Below are 20,222 nucleotides of genomic sequence, written 5' to 3'. Positions count from 1 at the left end.
GAGGAAGTTAATATGGTCGTCATGATTCACCGGGTTGGGGGGAGTTGAATCATGATCACGATTACGATCACTGACCGGAGTCATTCGTTCACGGACCTTTTCTTTTGTCGCCCTTCTTCTTTTTCACTTGTTCTCGCTACAATCCCCTTTACCAATACCCTTTACCACACGCTTCTGCTTCTTCTCATTCACTATTTCACTTCACTCCCTGGTCTGGCTGGCTGGTTCTGCTGGTTGAACTGGCCGGCAGCGGCCAGGTGACTTGGGATTTTCTTGTTTGCGATTCGGAGTTTGAGAATTGCTTCAGATGAGTTGGTCGGAATCTGGGTCTGGGTCTGGGTCTGGGTCTTGGTCTGGCCTGGAATGGAATGGGGGAGGAAGAGCGGCAAACAAAAGAAAAGATACCTTACCGCAAGGGATGAGGGTTTACAAAAAGATGTTTTTGTCTGGCTGGGTTTAGTTTGGCGGTGATGAGGACATTGTATGTTTTTATTCTTAATACTTTCTTTCTCTCTTTTCCCTTCAAGTCGCTCACTCAACTCGCTTACCTCTCTTTTTTACCTCTACTTACCTTCTCTCCCTACCTCCTTTTTTTTTCACTTCGCTTCGCTTCACTTGACTTTCCCTTCAGTTCCGTGAACAACAACCCCTAGACTTTGTTTTTTTGTTCTACCACCCTTTTAGCAGTGTTGTTTCCCATTATTATCCTTATTGCGCGTATGATTTGTTTAGCAGGGTTCTTTGTTTTTGTTTCTGGTGATGAGGATGACGGCTGAGGTTGAGTTTAGGCTAGGTTGCTTTGATACCCCCCCATGACTCTTTTCCCTTGCTTCCTTTTTCTTCTCTTTTTTCTCTCCTGGGGATGTCAGGGATGCTGGGGATGTGGGTTGGGTGGTGGGGGACTTGGTCTTAACTTGCCCTTCTTGTTCTGCTGTAGCTCAAGTACCTAGATAGCTACCTACACAATGGATGGTGATATGTGGAAATGGGGTTGTCCTCTCTGCGTATATGTGAGATGAAGCGGGAATGTTTTTTCTGTGGGGGTGGGGTTAGGAACGGATGATGGATGATGGTTCTATGGCTGTGTAGCTGTGTAGCTGGGTGGTTGTTTGATGCTTAGGTGGTGTTGAGTTTTGGTCTGGGAAATGAGATAGGCGCGGATTGATACGGGATACGGGATAGATAGGTGGTGATGGGGAAAATGGAGGGTTTCTTTTCCCCTGAAGAGTCAAAGTAAGCATCTAGATACCTGAGACATTGTCCTTGCCTGCCCGTCCATGTATATTCCGGAGGCATCTGGTAAATAGCAGGGTTGGCGATAAACCGCGACAACAATGATGATGTTCTATCCAGCTGATGGATCAAGTGGGTGGTCACGAGGTTGGGAAGGTCAGCTCGATGATGGACTTGGTCTTGAAGGAGTGAGAAGAAAATAGACTATCTAATCATATCGCACCCTTGCTCTCACGAACACGGCAGAAGAAGATTTGAAACCCATCGCTCACTCCGTTTCTGTTATCCCCTAATTCACGTCTGAGGAGAGGAGAATGCTCCAAGGTGTCTCGCCTCCCCATTACTGTGTACGCACATACATACATACATGGTAGGATGAGAGACTACGTACATACCTACTCCGTTAAGGACTCGGCGTAGGGAGGGAGCGGGAACCGCAGCATCCATGGATGGGTGTCGAGAGGGGTATCGAGACGGGGCATGGGAGCGGGGAGCTTTCAGCCCAGCATCGCCCAGCCCAACCAGCTGAGTTGTGTTCAGTGTGTGTTATTAAAAATACCTATGTAAACTTTTGGGTCTTCGAGAGGTGAGAAGATGAGGTCGTAGAGTGGTTGCTATGCAGGGTGTTGTTGCATACATTCCAAGTTCCAAAGTTCCAAGTAGGTCTCTGCCTGAGCTAGATGCAGTACCTCTCTATCTGTCTATTCTACCATTACAGTCAGCTACCTAGGTAAGATAGTCAGCTAAGGTAGGTAGGGTATATCAGAGAGGAGGAGGGGGGCGAGGAGCAGAAGAAGAGATATCTCCAGGAACGTGACGATTCCCTCCCTGCAAGCCCTTTTTTCCCGTCGATCGCCGCATTGGATGCTACCCACGCTCTGCTGCTTCTGCAGCTGCTGTTCTCGTTGTCCTCCAGCTGGTCCCGCCAGTCAGTTGTTCACGTGGAACTTTCCTCCACCAGGTACCCATTATTGTTCAAATTAACCTTTTCATGGTTCTGTCAAAAAAAGACCAGCCCCCCCCCGTCCGTCTGGATGTCCGGCCGGTTAATAACCCCCCGGCCGCTCCCTTGACACTTCCCGCCCCGCCTTTTCATTACCCAAACGTTCCTTGACACCTTCTAGAAGCCCAGCCTCTTCCACCTCCACCACTTCCTCTACCACATCACCACGCCGCATTTTGGTTAGTTTAATATAAGTAAACCAATCGTCTGGGTCCTGCACGCCCTTCGGGAACTAGAATCGGCTTCTGTAGTTACTACTACACGTGGGATGGCTAGAGGAGGGAAACAATGTTTCCCCCTCTTTCCCTTTCCCGCTGCCATATTTGTCGACCAGCATACGTACGCACTTCCCCATTCATCCCATCATCTTGTAACTCACCCACCCACTTGGGTCAGTAAGGTAGGTAGGTATGCAGGTCCTATAGGTAAACTTTGAAACAACCCTCCCCGCCGCGGAGAGTGGGTGGATGGGGAGATGGAGCAAGAGGAGAGGAGAGGAGAGGTAGTCGTAATCTTGGAAAAATATCAATTCTCCCCCCTCCATGTCGTGTCGTATCGTGTCATGTCATGTCGTGTGTCGTCACTCATCAGGCGGATGGATGGATCCCACCAGGCTGGTCATTCTCCTCCTCCTCACCCTCCTTAATAAGTCTCTTTCCGTCCCTCGTTCTCACCAGCTTCGGAGGTCCGGAGGCGGGGTTGTTGGATTAAGTCGCGTCCAATTCTGGAACTACTCCTACCTATTAGTATTCTCCCCTTTCATCATAAGTAGGTTCGGGATGGTCTCGATCCGGGAGGGATGGATGTATGGATGGAAATGAAGGAGGAGGTTGTGGAGGAGGAGGTTGTGGAGGAGGAGGTTGTGGAGGAGGAGGCGGTGGTGGTGCCCTTCCTTGGCTGGATAGGGAATAACATACGTACCCATAGCTACGTCACCTGTCACTTGGTGTTTTGTTTGGATGATATGTGGACTGGCGTTAAGTCATGCCAGTTAATGAAGCTGGCTCCCATTCGGGTTTGGTGGATCTTTGGAACCGAAAAGTTGTGCCGCCTTGTCTTTATTTGGCGAGTCCTTTGATCTTGACTCTTCCATGTGGGGAAGGGCATGTTGACGTACGGAGGACTTGGTGTCCTGGTCTGGTAGGCTTCCCCGCCGTGGCATGGTGTTTTTGTGAATTATGTCAGGATGACATGATGGTTGTTTTGGAGTTTAGGTGGGATGGGGTGAAACTTGGGTCCCGGATGAATAGCATGTGGTGAAGCCGTCTTCGAGTAGAGTTTGGGGTTGCTTGATAAGTGGTGTTTGAGAGGGAAAACCGCTTGCCCTAGACAGAGTAGGTTCGATCGTAGAACCGATTGGCTGTCGACGATACTCTCGTGGACCTGTAAGCGCGCACGGTCTATGTTGAAGTGAGGCACTTCATTCATCCCTTCATCCGAGCGCCAGGAAGATATCCAATACCAGTATTACAATTCCACAGAATCGCGGTATCGTCATCTCAAATCATGAATCACATCGCACTCGTAAGATGATGCTCTCCCTGGCAATGTCAACCAAGGCCAACAAGCATGCCTCATTGCTTTGCTTCTGTTCCCTGGCCAAGTGTGTGCGTGTGTGTCTTTGCAGAGTAGCATTCCCGATTTTGCCGCTGCACGGGCGGCGGGAACTGGACATGTCATGTCATGCTTGTCACGCCCGTCATCCAGGACGGCGCCACGATATGTATGCGGTTCGCGGGACAAGCCGCAGGGTTTTCTCGTGTCCCAATGTTACACAATGACTGACTCTTGTTTCCATTTGTTGCGCCCCTGTGTGGATACCTACTTTTGGACAGGATGAGCCGAAAACAGTTGGTTGGGGCTCAGGACCGGCCGAGATGGATGTCATGTGGTTGTTGGTGTTGTTGTTGTTGTTGTTGTTGTTGCTCCGGTTGTTGGGCGGTGGTTTTTACCGTGCACACGCTTGAGTGAGGCCACCTTGATCACCAACAACATGTCGATGGATGTTGGTGGTAAACTATGATCATGCCTCTATTAGTACGTTGACAGCGCTTCAGGGCCCACGTCGATCTTAACGACCTACCTATTTAGTACAGGGTTTGGCGAGACGGCGGTCCGTGGGTGCGGAAGGGCACCGGATCCAGAGGCTGCCGATCGTATGTAGCTCGGTAGGTAATCATATGCTGTACTCCGTCGTAGTAGCTTGTCACTTGTCGCCTGCTCGCTTGCGGACTGGATGGGATTCTGACGTAGCTACTGTAGTATATCGGTGAAACCTCCGTCTTGGGTGCTGGCAAGCTCAGGCGGTAGGAAGAATTAAGAAAGTGGTGAAACTGGCAAAGACAAGCGATGTCTCTTGGAAGACCGAAGGGCTGAAGTTCATGATTACGACGTAAGTAGATCGGAGATGGGCCGTGTGAGATTATGTTGTGTGCGTGGTCGGTCGAAAGGGCGCTTGTCTGCGCAAGAAAATCAATCTTTGGACACTGTTGTGCTACCAGGACTGAAGGGACACGCGGCATCTCGGCAAACCGGAGATACATTTGAGTGACCTCCGTACGCGTGGGAGCTGCAAGCGCAAGCGCAGCCGCTGCGCTACATCTCGGGTCATGTCGAACTGGGAGGAGCTGGACAAAGAGACAGCAAAATCATCCAAGAGATGGATGTTGCAGTACGTACAATACGAAAATACGAACGGATTCAGCTCCAGCAAAGACGGGACAGACAGGACCCGGATGAAAGTGAAACTTTGATACTTACCGTAACTAACAGACTGTCAGGCCTCGGGCCGTTTTACAAGTCTTTACCGTACCATACAGGCCGGACCCACCTCTCCGGTGGCTGACACAAGACCCGGCTCCGAAACCCACGCGGAGCCACGGACCTGCGGACAGTCAGTCCTTTTTCACTTCCTTTCCCTCTGGTCCCGAAATTTCATTCCCAAACATTGCCTGGCTGGGTTGATCGCTTGCCGTATTCGGCAACAATGAATTGTTGACTCACGGAACAGTCTCCCAACACCACCAAGTGACCAACGGAAAAAAACAGACGCCTCAGACGCGGCGCGGCTGACGACAAGCGCTGACGAGACTTCCCTGAGTGACGGAGACGCATGGCTACAGACTGTGCCGTCTGCACGACATCTAAAGTTTATTGGATTTGGATCTGCACCTTGCTGTCAGGTACGGCGCGGCATGACAAGGACCAGGCTGTATGCATCTCGATATTGCTTCGGCTACTCGAGTCGGGGTTGTTGCTTGTTGGACACGAGGCAAGCTTCCATTGTTTCCCGCTCTCCTTCTTTCGTGTTTGCAGTCTGTTTTTTTTGTGAACCCAGAAATCGGATCAATCCATTGTCTCTCGTTGTCTGGGGGACATGCCATTCCGAAATCCCGGAGTCCAAACTTGGGTGCAACTATAATAGCAGAAGTCCTCAAGCGGATTGTATTCCGGATGGCGCGGCAAAAACCCCTTCACGGAATCCACACAGCTCACCTCGGTCAAGGTCGTACGGGCACTTCACTGTAGCATGCTCTGTACATCTCTCATGCTTTGGTAAGCAAGGCCCACGAGCCTGCAACTCCATCCTCCCGTGCCAAAACCATGGATCACAAATGCTGGATCGCCTGCGAACACGCGCATCACATATGTATGTACAGGTATAATCCACCTGGCGAGGATCCGCAAGCAAGCACATGAACAAAACGAACCCGAACCCAACGCAACCAGCATGAGCTAGTTAGCTGATGACGGCACTGCCGGGAGCTAGCTGCGAGCCTGCCTACCTGCTTGCTTGCTGATGCCCGTGGCTGCCGTTGCCACGGCTGCTGGTGCATCCGCATACCTGAATGTGCATACACCTGCAGCTCACACTCACAGCTTACCCTCGTCCCGCGGATGCACGCCATCGCAACCCCAGAAACAAGGTGGTAAAGTAAATTGCCATGCTGCAGCTGGATACCTATACTCATATACCTGCGACAAAGCTCAACAAGGGGATGATCAGCACCTCGTACCAACGTAGTAGGAAGCTCAATCCAGACATGTCCGATGTGTGGGTTCCCGCTGCTGCTGATGCTGATGCTTGCTGCAAGCCACATCTTACGATCAGCTAGCTAGCTACCTTAGTTTTCCTGGGATACATTACATGGTTGTAGGTGGTGAAGTAAGGGAGGGCTATATGTCCTTGTTACATGCATAATACATACCTGACCGTTCATACACTCAACTATGTGCAATAGTTCTTCAATAAGTTCGATGTGAGCCGCAAGGGACACAAGGCTCACTTACAAGACATATGACATCACATTTCGCTCACCACGCCACGAATACGCATCGCTCATCGAATACGGTCCCCGTAGCTCATGACAAGTCACACCATCTTTGAGAGATGCTAAGAACTCACTACTGCTAGTGTTCATCCACACTCTCACCGTTGCCGGTATCCATTGCTGTTCCAAACAAGAAAAAGACATCCGACTTACCTCGGTCCCCAACGGCCAGGTTTCTTTTTTTGTTGACATGCTTTCTCTCTCACATCACCTTGCCCAATATTTCCATATCCAACCCTTTCATCATACCATGACCTGATCCGAGGAACCACAACCCGTCATCCGCCCGTCCTGGTCACCGGCACCCTCACCGTAACCGTGAGAGCGAACCTGAGGGAGAGCGAACCCGAAAAAAAATATCCACCGCTGCCCCTCGTACCATCACAACCCGTTCATCAGATCGGAGAGAGAAGAGGAAGCAACTAACAATGAATGAGACACTGCCCTTCGGAAAGGACACAATCCGCGCAACTGAGCACACACCGAGAATGTTACTGTAACTACTCACGCCGTACCTATCTTACCTCAAGAACACACTCACAACCCCCGGAACCCGGCTCGACGTCACCGTGATCGGGGAAAGCTTCTCTTCTCGGTGAGCGACGGGGATGGAGAGAGCAAGCGCCGTCCTTCCTGCCTCATACATCCGAACTTGAGTTGTTCCAGGTCGGGTCGGGTTGTGGGGGTTGATGTCCTGTTCACTTGTGTTGTGTTGTGAAGAGAAAAAAAAACATCAAAAAAAGTGGGCTTTCCAATCGTGGACTCCCAGACCACCCCCCTTCCATCGATCCAGTCCTAACGGTTCGGGAAGCCGAGCCTCAGTCAACGTGGACTGGGCACATGGGAATCCGAACACAACCGCCCGGCCAACCTTCACCCTGGTCTGCCTATCCCCGGTCCCCGGTCCCGTCAGTCAATCAGTCAGCCGTTGTCTTGTCTTCGCCGCCCCACACATTCCTCTTTCCAGCCATACATCCATCCCATGGGCGCCCCACACCCCTCGTGGCGTTCGGCTGCGACACGACACAACACAACACAACCACAACAACACCCTGGACCCCCAACCCAGGTGTCCACTCGTTCGACGCTCCACTTACTGGATTTGGCAATCTTCTTTTTTTTCCAAGGTTCCCTTTTTTTTTTTCCAGCAAGCAATCGTGGTCTTGTGCAACGATTCGAGGCTTGCCCATTACTATTGTTATTGCTCCGAGTCCGTCAACAAGAGATCGTGCTCAAGGAGTTGTATGCTAGTCCACGTGGAAGCGAACAAGAACCTTGATGGGCCGGCCCTGGGCTGTGTGTTGTGAAACTTGGAGCCGTGGACGTTGGACGGCCAAAGACGGAAAAAAGAGAACAAAAAGCAAGTCATGGTCACCCTGACATCAAAAAGCGACAACATCCCCCTGCCGAGGTTGTAGGAATCCAACGGTCTGATCGGGACGTGCACAAAGAAGTGTGATGTTCACGTTATTTTGTTGTATTGAACAATGGTGTCTCGATTTTGTACCCCCCTCCCCCCTTGTTTGCTCCCTTCACATTGTTCCACATCACGGCGTCGTTGTTCCGAAATTCAGGGAGAGAGAAGAAATAGTAAAAAAAACACAGAGATGAAAAATGACACATTGAAGGGGAACAAGAACAAAAAAATGGAGTAAAATAACACAGGACCATGAAAGTCAACCTGGTGATATGGTAGGTAAATAATACAGAGTCAAGAAACAATAAAAAAAAACGCACCAAAAACAAAGACAACCAAACAAATATCGAGTGATAATACACGGAAAAAAATATACACCAACGAAGTTGGAGAGAGCAAAACGGGAATGTCAAGGTAAAACCCACCAGAAGCTGAAACTCCCCCTTCATCAAGCCAGGAGCAGCAGGCTTTGCAAAAAAATGATGAAAATGCCTTCGAAGCAATTAGTTAACGACACACTCTCTCCCTGTCGTTGACGACGACAAACGACGAACTGATGCCGAATCTGAATCAGGAAGTCATGTCTCTCTTCCCCCTCAACGGTTGATGATGATCGGCTCGGGTTGCAGGCGCCTGAAGCACAATGGCATGGGCCATGGCCGGGGATCATCCTCCGGGCCCCCGCCCTGATTTGTTGCGCACGGCTGTGGTGGATAGGTGATGGCGAGGGGATGTTTGTGTGTTGTGTTCACTTCATTTGCGTCTTGTGTCTTGTGTTGTGATGTCTTTGGCCCCTGACACAACCGCCGGACTGACCAGGGTCGACGTTGGGCCGTTGTTCGCGCGCGCGGTGCGGATAGCTCCGCGTCCGACGTCAGTTTGTCGCATGAGTCGCCGACAAAGTCCACGTCGTCGGGGACGGGTCGTCGGTTTTTCCCTTTTCGAGCGTTCCCTTTCCAGGAAATGCTTGCCCTTTGTGTTGTCTTTCCCTTTTTCCCCCCTCTTTTCTCTTGCCTGTCTGTGACAGTGATGAGGGGGAAAAGGAAAAACAACACAAAAGACAGGGACAGGCCCAGTTCCGACTCGACTCGGCTCGACCCAAGAAACAACCCCTGTCACCAATCCAGGCCCCTCGCAACGGTGGGAGAAATCGCTCCCCCAGGCCGTTGGGTTCCTGAATGCTCGAGACCATTCCGCAAATGGAAACGCAAGGGAACCGTACCCAAAGCCGCTGCGAGTTTGGCCCGGTTCCGCGAGGCTGAAACATTCGCTGAAATTAGCGTCATCGGGCCCAGCCAGCTGTTCCTCCCAACCACCCCTGCCTGGGCCAGCCGCGTGGCTGACGATCATCCCTGGGAACTCCACCTTGAACCCAGCACCATCACCTCCACCTTTCAACACAACAATCCTTGTCCGCTGCTGCTGTTGCTGCCGACAACCCGTGGAACAGGTCATTGCTCCGAACCTCGCGGGGAGCGTCGCTGTTCGGTTTCGCCAAACTGGTGGCTATGTTGCATCGGACGCTCGTGATGTTGTTGCTGTGGAGGCATATGGTGATGGTGTCCTCGAGGAGACGGCGGGTGGTCTGACAGCAGGGATGAAACCGAGTGCGGACCCATCCGTGCAGACGAAGGTGCTTGCGCAGGCGGGGACGTGAGAGGTGGGACCTGTGGTTGTTGTTGCTGTTGCTGTTGTTGCTGTGTTGATGACGACGTCGGCTCGCCGCTATCCCGGGCGGAGCTTGCCCCTGACGTGAGCATTGGCGACATTTCCCGTCCCGGGCCTGAACTGTCTGCTCGTAATCGGCCGGCAGCACCTGCCCTGTATGATCCCAAGTCACTTCGTTGCCTCGAATGGCCTCGACGGCGGCCGGGCGGAGGATTGTTGATGTGCGCAAAGGGCGGCGACCGTTGCCGCGGTGCTCCTGTTGTTGATTGACCCGATGGTTGCGATCCTGGTGCTTTCCGTTTCCGCGGCGATTCTCCTAGTGGATGGAGAGATACCTGTTAGCTCCCGAGACCCTCGCCTATTGACCAAGCAAGTCTCACTCAACGGCGTGATTTTGGTTTAGACGAACCTGAGGGCGTGGCGGGTTGGTCAGTCCCGCTCCGTCCTCCGGAGGACTGCGCTGTCGGGGGCTGCCAGTGATGGAAGTAGATGGGCGATGCCTGAGCTTCTTGTTGCTGCTGTTGCTGTTGCTGTGGTTGCGCTTGGAAGCTTGACGAGCCTCCCGGCATGCCGGCGTTGAGTCCGGACAAGTGTGACGGGCCGCCCAGGAGCGATCTTCCTGCCATTGCCCCGGGCATGGTTTGTCCCCTCGGTCGTGTGGGGGAACCCGGATAGCCAGAAGTGAAGAGACTCGGCGCAGCACCTTGTGCGGACCCAGGGGTAGACGGAACGCCGGTGCCGCCGCCGGCGGAGGGTGGATATTGCCCGTACGATTGGGCTTGTGAATCTCGTCTTGAAGGTTCGGATGAGACACTTCCTGCAGGTAATAGCGCGGGCGGTGGTTGACCTGCCGCTTGGGCTGCCATAAACTGCTGTGCCCATTCGAGAGCCACTGGGGAGAGCGTGCCGCCTCCCATGCCGGCGAACACGACGGGGACAAGAGGAGGCGGTATCCCACCGGCCAAAGACGTCTTGAGGATTTCAGCCTCCATCTTCCTCTGCTCGAGACGGTAGCTCTCCTGACGCGTTTTCTCCTCTTCCTGCCGGGTCTTCTCCTCTTGCTGTCTGCGACGTTCCTCTTCAGCCTTGGCAGTGTACCAAGCTCTTAGGGACTCGTCTGACCATGTTAGACCCGGGCCCCCTTGACCCAGGCTCTGGCTGCTGTGGGCATGGGCCGACGGCGGCGGAGGCGGTGGTGGGCCAAAATGACTGCTTGATAAGCTCGATGGCGGCTGAGAAGGACCGGACCCGGAAGGTGATTGAACGGGAGGCAATGCCGCCGGCGGGGGCAGACGGCCATGAGGTGCCGACATGAGCTGATCGGACGGATTGCCTGCCCCGTGTGTGGCAAGCGGCGGCTGCTGGCCCGGCTCCGGGTACGTTAGTGGCGGAGATGGGCGGGAGGTGCTCGGCGGAGTCGGTAGGTCATGGACGGGCTGGTAGCCGTACTGCCCTGGCTTGCCGATGGTAAGCATCCTCGTAAATAAAAGAGTGGAAGAAAGAGGGCAAGAGGATCAGGTCAAGCCTGATGGAGGGAGAGACGTCTGAATAAGTGTGGTGGGAGGGATGTTGTGTAAATGTATTCAGCAGGTCAGGCGTCGCTTGTGTTGTGGGGGGACGGGGGGGCCCTTGTTGTGGTATATACCAGGAGGGGGTGGGAAAGGTGTGTGTGTGTGTATGTGTCCGTTGTGTGAGGCTAATTACTTGGTCCAGTAGAATGGGCAAGTCAACGAACCGGGGGGGTGGGAAAGGGAGGGGAGAGCCGGGAACGGGAAAAGGAAGGAAGTGGAATTAACCTTTGGGGAAGACAAACTGGATGTGGCAGCCAGCCCAGTGATGGTCGCAACGAAGGCAGTAGGCGGGGCGTGTGAGGTGATTAAACGTCCAAGTACTATGACAGCGTCCACCCTGATTTGGCCATTGGCACGCTGCATGGAAATATAAGTGGTTTTTGCTGGGGTAGGATAAAGGCGGGGCGGTCAGCGGAAGGAGGGCAACGCAAGAAATGTCCACGGGTTCCAGGTCCCAGGCCGAAGAGAGCGCCTGCTGGAGGATGGTGCAGCACGCTCTCTACCCTTGGGGCGAAACTAGCGTGAGGCCGGGAGAGACGAGGGTAGCCCCTGGTTCTGTGCCTCTCTTGGGCTTCCCTCTTCAAGCGATCACTCCTTGACAGTATGCGTCTCGTTGTGGAGAGCCAGACCCTGAGCTGGCGACGTGATGGGAAAGTAAGAAGGAGAACCCCAACAAGGAACAGAGAGAGGTTTAATGTTCTGGAATCGGGAGCCGAGAGACGAGGGGAGACGAGACGGGACAGCCAGCCAGGAACGGAACGAGAGGGAAGGGCAGGCAATTTGTAAACCGGCCTTGTGGTGACGGTTTAGGCAAGCAGGCAAGCAAACAAGCGGGAAGCATGTGGAGCAGAAAGGGAGCTCCGAAGTACTTACTCTAAGCCATTCATTTAAGAGGCGGCGCGTATCAGAACAGATTGGCGCAAGGGTTTTCGGAGAGATGGTCGAGCTGTGAACGAAACGGGCTGCGGAAGACTCCAGACGGCAAGCCCGGAGGATCACGGGAGGGGGAAAGCCAAGTAAACAGACCATCCGGCGCTCAGGGCCAGCCGATCATTGGGAAGATGACGGCAGGAAAATGAACGAGCGCACATGCCGAGGGTGGAAATGAGCATGCGGAGGAGACATGGAGGTCGAAAGAGCACGGCAGGTTTGGTGGTGATCTGTCCGCTTGGACGTTTCCACATGATGATGGGGGCTGTACCTGGGGTACTGTACAGAACCGTATTGTATCGTATTGTACTGGGAGGTATGTCCTGACCGGCGATCTGGAGTGAGCCGGGAACACGGCATGGATGGGGAGTGTGTTGTGTTTACTTGTCCACGCCACTGGAATCCCCAGGGCTGGGCGTGGCCGTGGTGGGCTGTTGTTGCTCAGACGGGTGAGGTGCAGAAGAGGGTTGTGAGCCATCTGTTTTTAGCACACCGTTCCGGGCCCTTGCCCAGTCCTCAGGTGTCAGGGGTGCTGGATTGTGGACCGTGTCACGAAGCACCGAACTGCTGCAGGGTGGACAAGTTTTGTTGGAGAGGAACAGACGCAGGGCTGATCCGCGTTTGGTGAGGATGGCTGATGAAGACGAAGAAGGAAATTGGCACAAACCAACAATCCCGAGCTCGGGGCGTGGGGACCACGATCTACTCCATGGCCGTTGCCGAGGACGGCAGAAGCCAGGTGTTGTGATGCTTGGTTAGCGAAGGCGGATCTCAAGGTGCTAGTGTAAACCCAAGCCTCCATCTGCACAGACGGCGGGTGAGAGGCGCTAGGAAGAGGTATGATGCTGTGGATTTGATCAAGCGATGCGGCATTGTTGGCCGAGAGGAAGCCAAGATGAAGCCAAGGACCCAAAACCAACGTCACCAAGCGAAGAGGTATTTGATGCCGGCCAGCGAGGTATGGACATGGCCGGCCATAGGAGGCAATCTAGCAGGTAAGCAAGGCCGTTTAGGTTCAGATGCAGCGTCAAGTTAGCCGCGCAAGGGTGGATTGCAACCCACCTCGAAGGGGTCAGTCAGCCAGTGGGATTGTTTGGTCGGGCTGAATTGCATGGACGGGGCGATCGAAGAGGTCATGTTGCTGCATAGCCAACGGGTCACGTAGCACTGCAACGTGAGCTTGTAGGGCTCTTCGGGGGCGTCCTGCATAGCGCGGGCAGCAGATCGTGTTTGCGAGATGGAAGCTGGGAACCAAGTAAGCGCTCCTCGCGGTCCGAAGGTAACGAAAAGCCAAAAGAGTCGGTCGGTTCGCCGGCGTGCATCTTGGCTCGGCACGGGCTCAGCCGGGTAGCGCCATTGGATGTGAGGTAGTGTAGCAGTAGTATGTATGTGTGTATGTACATACATACGTATGTGTGCATCCCTACGTAGCTATGTAGCTTCGCCGAAGAGGCAAATGGCGCTTTGACATTTGACGTTATGCGGATGTGGGGAAACGATGGGAAGACCGCTGGCGGATGCACACAGAACAGCCATTCATACGTCCTTGAGCTGGCGAGCCGCGGCTACTGGCCCGCAGATACAGACGCGGACACATCTGAGCCTGTCTTTCTGCCGGAATGAGGCTGAGAGACTCGTGCCGCGGTTCATACCGGCAGCTTGCGCGTCAAGACGGGTTTTCGGGATATGGTGAAAGCGGGTAAAACATTGGATCTGCTGCGGGCCGAGAGACGAAAAAGCGATGAAGCTACCAGCTCCGGCACTTGTGAAGCGCGAGAGGAGACCAGCAGGACTCGAGGTAGCAGAGAGGGGCTATGCGGCCGATCCAGCAAGTCGAGATGGATCAGGTGGTCGGAGTAGAGAAAGCCAAGGCCAAGACACATCGGATCAGGGACCTGACCTCTCATCTCAGTCGAGTCAATTCATTTGACATCCAATTCAGTTGACATGCGCCGTTCTCGGTAGTGGCCGGACACCGCCACACCCGTCTTCATGCGCGGGGTGCGGACGGCGGGGTGATGGGAGGCGGGCCTGGGAAGATCTGCCGCCAACGGGGCCGATCGGTCTGATCGAACCAAGGCCGCAGGAAGGGGGGGGGGGAAGGGGGGAGGGTCCCACAGATCCGGCAGGCTTGGGCTCGGAAGGTTGATTTCATAGCGTCGATAGGGTCGTATGGTGCCTGGCAGAGTGACGCCGGCACTTGGCTATAGCAGAGTCGTGTTAAGACACAGGCCGGGACAAACTGACGTTCGATGCGGTTTTTCGACTCATGAACCAGAAAAAACAAAGTCTGGGTGGTTCAACTGTCCAGGGCAGTTTTCTTAGGGCAGGGGGGTTCCGCCTCGGAAAGGAAAAAAATGTCTGTGCGCAGGGCCAGCCCTGGAGATGAGCCCCAAAAGGGCGCCCGCGCTCTTTCCCAGCTCAGCACTCCAGCTGTCCGACTGGCCAATCAGGTGTTATTGGCTCTCCACTGATCTGGAAGTTGCCGGGCATCGCATGAATTGACAAGGCCAAAGTCGATCTGCTAAACCACGGAACCTGATTTGGACAAGGTCAGATCTGAGCCTCAATGTTGTGTTCGCTCATCTAAGTCCGGAAAAGGAGAAATTGAATCCCTAGATCAGGTACCCAGGCCTCCAACGCCCGGTCAGGCCGGTCAGGTCAAGAGGCGATCATTGGAGCTCGTTCACGGATGGCCGGGCATTTCTTCCGGTATCCGATGGGGCACACGGGGGGTGTGGTCGCAGCACCGGGACCCGACAGTTGTGTTGTTGCAACTGGCACGCTGAGTCCAAGTGGCCCAAGCGCCGCAAGCCGAACACAAGATGCTTCATGAATCGCCTCAAAACTGTTTCTCCTTCACCAACGGTTTGAGCTACTCCTCGAACTGTGCTCAGAGCAACGCTGCCCTCTTTGGTGTGTTCTTCTCACGTTTTACCAGGTTGCATTTGCTGCGTATTACTGCTCAACTCAGACTCGAGCTTGTCGAGTTTGGAGTCGAAAACATGCTTTTTTGGGTTGTTGACCGTTGAGGTGGGAATCAAAGGTGGGGTGGGTACGGCGTATTCCGTACCTGACCGTAAGATACGGTATTGGCCCCACCCAGCAACCGCACACCTGTTCGTCCCTGCCCTGAAGTGAACACCCATCATCAGGTCGATCGAGGTCGGCATAATCACGGACAGATCTTTTCACATATCTCTAATGAACTGGATGTTCCTAAGTCATCGGGACATTTTTGGCTCCACAACGGAATATTTTCCAAATGTTCAAACGAATGGAAACTGATCAGTTCATCCGAAATCAACAAACACTCATCAGAACCAAACACTGGATTCCAATGCATAATATTGCTCGCGGGATTCGAGGTAACTACGGTAGTCGGGAATTGCCGCCGTGTTACCGGCACACACACGATCTACAAAGTATGTATGTACATGCCTTGAATATGACACCTAGGAGTCAGCTACACAGCTCACGATGGTCCAAGCGGGCTGAGCCTCCCCAGATCCAACCTCGATGACTTCACTGCATCCATGTGTGTCAAGCCAATGCCGTTTCCCACATGTACGCATCAATCAACGCACCAACGCCTCGGCACTAATGCAGCAGAATGTATGAACATCATCATCCGCCCACCTTCCGCTACCCGCAGCCATGCGGGGTCAGCATTCACTGGGTTACGGTGAGCCCTGCTCGGGGACGCCCAGTTTCATATTGCCCGCGGTGAGGAGAGGTCCCCGAGAGCGACATCGAGACAACAAGACCCTTCCGTCATCATCCATCCAACACTCCATTGGACCCGAAGGGTACCCTTCAAGCACTGAAACCTGCAGCTGCAAGACGTGAGCAAGGTGGTCGTCCAGCATCCTCTTGTTCGGTCAATCCCCCGTGCGTTTCCCGGTACGGTCAGCCAGCCACAGCTTGTTGTTACCAGGATCGCGGGACCGCGGGATGCTCATACACACAAACGCGTCGGATTTGCGATTCAAAACAATCATCAACGCGCCTCAACCAGTTTCACCCCGCTCATCCTCTCCGCCATCCGATGATTTGGGCCAGGCTTTCTCGACGGACTGCTAGACAGATCGCTACCCGTAGCGCTGCAAAGACGCGGCGTCCTTGTTGCCCTCCCTCATCGACATCACATCAGCCAGCTTCGTGTCCATATCCTCCAACGGGTTCTCACGCAAAGGTTGTATGCTAAACACCCCAGGAAATCTCAGCACGTCTGACGCCACATGCGAGAGCTCCCGAGACGGTTCCAACTTCTGACGCTGGTCGGTGGCACGGTGAACTCAATGTGCCTCCCTCCCCGCCCAACGACTGTTCAAGCCAGTTGAAAGGAGTCTCGTGGCCTAGAACAAGGCCTCCGCTGCAACCACCACACCACGCTGCCATTTCCACATGGATTCCTGCAGTTCAGTTTTGCCAGTGGTGCCTCGGTCCTTGTTACTCGAAATAGAAGCAGGAGCTGCATGCTCCAGGTCCTCGTGCTCGCTAGTTGGCCACCCAACCCAAGCTTCATCGCCATGTTTTCCTTGCGGATGACCAACGCCTTGTTTTTGTCCCGAGTCTTTCCTAACTTGGATGAACTGCCTAAGCAGAGTGTCGGACTAAGGCCGCATGCATCGTGGATGCTGCCGCTCATCTCATCTAATACGCACGTAGGCGCCCCAACCTCCCAATGAGCCGTCCGGGATCCTCCAGCTTCCAATGCACCTCGCTAAGCATGCAGAACATCCAACTCTTTGGCGCTGATTTGAACATGCGGGGCATTCTAGACAGAGTTTCTGCCTTTTGTATAACTGTGGCTTCTTGGGGTTTGCTTCCACGGGCCACGAGGTACTCTTTCCCCGACGGAAAGCCAAATCATGAACGGCATTAATAAAACCTACGTATATACCTATAGTACTAAATTGGTGCGGCATCCAGCAGTTGGGCTTACTAGTTCGTGTCGCACGAGATGTACACAGTAGTCTGGACACATAGGTCATTCCATGGCTCCGGGCGACCTTCATCCGCCCCAGCGGTAGGCTCCCGAAAAGCATGTCATTCTGAAACACGCCCCGATCCTCAACCCAGCAAGTTTTGCGACCCGACACGGAGACGCTGCTACGGCCCGATGTGACCACGCCGGATGATGCGCATGCGAGCCAGCCTTCGGAGGCCCGTATTGGCGTCTTTCGGGAGACGGAACTTGAACGAGAGGGAAACTCGTCCGGTCGAGGTTGTAGTAGCCAAACATCACGGTCATCACGACCGCGTTCCCTTGCCTTTTCCGGGGCTGTTCTGGTAAGAGATGCTGTAAGTGGTTCTCAAACTGTTGGGCTTGCCAGGACCTATTGTTGCGCGGAAGGCATTCACCTAGGAGTCATCACAGGTTTCGCCCCTGTCCAGAACACCACAACACTCTTAGTAGGCATCCTCTACTAGGTACTAGAAGCCGCCACTACTATCCCTCACCCGTAAGAATCCAACGACAGATCCCGAGGTCTCAGTGTTTGCTGTATATATCACTCGACGCCCGAGGAACTACCTGGCCAGTTCTTAATGACTCAAGGTGTCCATGCTGTCAGAGGTGCCGAGTCCCTCGCTACATATATACATACTGCGAAGCCATCTCTTTCCATTCCTACCCTACCACAGCAAGTCATTTTGATGCCGAAGGGTAGTAGTGCTCTCCCGCCAGACCCGAAGTTCAAAAAAGAGGAGAAAGCCACTCCCGGGACGAGGTAGGTAAGACGCCCGTGGCGTACCTATCTGTCCGACATCTGGACCATCCGGCACCGTGCCGTACATATGCGAGCGGCATTCGTGTTGCTGCTCTCTCCCGCGCGTTCGGTCCAAGTCGCTGCCCTTGGTAGACTCGGCAACAGGCAGCGGGAACAGGCATTCGGGCTTCTCGCTGAGGAACCGGTCCCGTTCAGTGACGGCCGCCAGTTAGCTGTGCTTGCTCTTTCATTTTGTCCATCCAGCTGGCAACTTCCACTTTGTTGTTAATCGCGATCGATATGCACGCCCCTTTCCAGCCTCAGTGTCTTCGAGAAGGGTCTAGATGGCTGGACGGAAAAGGACAGCTTCTCTCAAGGTAGAGCTTCGGGGATGTTTGTGACACCCCAGCCCCCTCTAGAGGGAAGGAAGAAAACGGGATGCGGGATGAACCGTGGTCTGGAGAAGCGAGGGACACAGAATGCTCTCGACGCAAAGGCGCTGCTTGACTTGCGGAAGATTTTACAGGCTGGGCAGCTTCAACATGTTAGGAAGCCGATTGTTTCCATGGTCGAGAACATGGATATCACATCGGGTTTCTCTCTCCCTCGTCTATCTTCCCCCCTGGGAACTGATGCGAGTTTCCTGCATGGACTCAGCCTGGCACATAGAACAAGGTGATGGACCTCAAACTCTGGCTTGACAAGAGATCCCGCATTCTACATGCGTGTCTCTCCTTCGCTCGACCGAGTTGTTCATGGCTTGCTGCTGTCCTTGGATAGCCAAACCTACCCGAGCTCCCATCATCATCAGCCCCTTGTTCTGTTTCTCAGCTCTCCCTCCCGGAGGACACGCTGGGCCTCCATCGTCACACGACACCACAAACTATATGCGTTGCTGATCCCCCTTCCCTCAAACTCCCAGTCCGTACGTCAGGTAGCTAGCTGTCCGGCGCTGTGCATATGCCGCTGGGGTTAGAAACCAGGTCACCGGATACTTGTTTTGTTCCCTGTTTTACTCCTTCCGAGTCGTTTCGTACTTCATACAGTAGTAGAGCATGATTCGAAACTTCAAACTGCTCGACGACAGACCAAACCAAACCATCCTCACATGCATCCGTTCCCGACCGCTCGGACGCTTTCCATAACTCTCGGACAATGATGTTCGACAGGAGGAAACCGTCTAGAAACAGAAACTAACCTTCTCTTTCTCCCCATACACCGTAGTATCCATCTCCTCACAACTGTCTGGAAACTGTCGTGACGATGAAGGAAGATGTCTTCGCGCGCGGGGTTCCGCAGATCAATCACATCCCCCTTGTTCCTTTTCACGTTCGCACTCCAGCTACCTTGCCCAGCAATCTCTCAAATCCAAGTAAACACCGTACATTAACAAAACAGATCAACCCTGATTTACTGGTCCCTGATCGCCATTTCCGCCTCCGCCTCCGAAATGCGGAGGTTTCGAGTTTGGTTTCCCGCAGTTTACAAACTGATGTACATATATCAGGTAGGTATGTATTATGCTACTGTTTGGTTGCGATTGGGGGATCTACATAAGGTGCAGGAAACCTACTTCCCTATTTTATGTTGATCACTCATAAGTCGGGTTACGAGTGTTAATTGTGTCAGTTGTTGATCAGGGGCTGCGGCCAAGACTCAACAACCAAACAACACAGAACACCCACCGCGGAACGGCGGGGATGCGCGCACAAACCTCCCTCGTTGGCCTTCGATTACAGCAGGCATTCTTTATAGATAAACACTGTATTTTACACGTGTTTGATGTTATTTCACGAAGTTTTCGTAGTGACCTGATGCCAGAGCTCAGCGGCGTTAGGAACGGACTGTTGGGGAGCGTGGCACATCAAGGACGTGACGTACAGGCGGTGATACTTGGAGAGTAATCCTAATAACCCAGAACAAGATCAACAAAACGTGGCCGTTGGGAGTTTTAATCGAGCTCTGGTTTCCAGCAACAGAAACACCATCATCACAGCTAGAGGGGACAGAAACCTGATGTTCACAGCTCAACATCACAAACCTCCATCAGTAGTTATCCTCCTACCACTTCCACGATCCTTTACTCGCACAAGCTTATTAACATCAAACCATGCCAATTAAATTAGCATTGACATCGCCTCCTGCTATGTTCAAAGCATATTCTATTGTACATCCATCCCCTTCTATCCCTTCTCCAGCCCGACTATCCACCTCATCACGGATCATGTCTACCTGTATCATCATCTAGATAGCCGGTTTCAACAGCCAACCTGACAGACAACAGCAGGCAAATATCAACATGGAATAAAACCACGTCCGAGAGGACGATATTATCCCCACCATCAAAACCAAAAA

At 53.4% G+C, this 20,222-nt stretch overlaps 3 protein-coding genes across 3 annotated transcripts; all 3 read right to left on the bottom strand.

The window, feature by feature from the left end:
• Nucleotides 1–191: 191 nt before the first annotated feature.
• VTJ04DRAFT_8880 (uncharacterized protein) lies at nucleotides 192–1,676 on the bottom strand (the record flags this gene model as incomplete). Its single annotated transcript, XM_069367365.1, has 2 exons — nucleotides 192–450; nucleotides 1,633–1,676. The coding sequence occupies 2 exons, from the start codon at nucleotides 1,674–1,676 to the stop codon at nucleotides 192–194; spliced, it is 303 nt and encodes a 100-aa protein (XP_069215701.1).
• Nucleotides 1,677–9,435: 7,759 nt separating this feature from the next.
• VTJ04DRAFT_8879 (uncharacterized protein) lies at nucleotides 9,436–11,127 on the bottom strand (the record flags this gene model as incomplete). Its single annotated transcript, XM_069367363.1, has 2 exons — nucleotides 9,436–9,968; nucleotides 10,062–11,127. 2 exons carry the CDS (start codon nucleotides 11,125–11,127, stop codon nucleotides 9,436–9,438), a joined length of 1,599 nt encoding a protein of 532 aa, XP_069215700.1.
• Nucleotides 11,128–12,533: 1,406 nt separating this feature from the next.
• VTJ04DRAFT_8878 (uncharacterized protein) lies at nucleotides 12,534–13,362 on the bottom strand (the record flags this gene model as incomplete). Its single annotated transcript, XM_069367362.1, has 3 exons — nucleotides 12,534–12,720; nucleotides 12,825–13,141; nucleotides 13,216–13,362. 3 exons carry the CDS (start codon nucleotides 13,360–13,362, stop codon nucleotides 12,534–12,536), a joined length of 651 nt encoding a protein of 216 aa, XP_069215699.1.
• Nucleotides 13,363–20,222: the final 6,860 nt, after the last annotated feature.

Source organism: Mycothermus thermophilus (genome assembly GCF_041956435.1).
Source record: "Mycothermus thermophilus strain CBS 625.91 unplaced genomic scaffold VTJ04scaffold_6, whole genome shotgun sequence".
Lineage (NCBI taxonomy): Eukaryota > Fungi > Ascomycota > Sordariomycetes > Sordariales > Chaetomiaceae > Mycothermus > Mycothermus thermophilus.
Note: the sequence above shows the minus strand (reverse complement) of the source record. Positions and strands in the feature narration are given on the sequence as shown.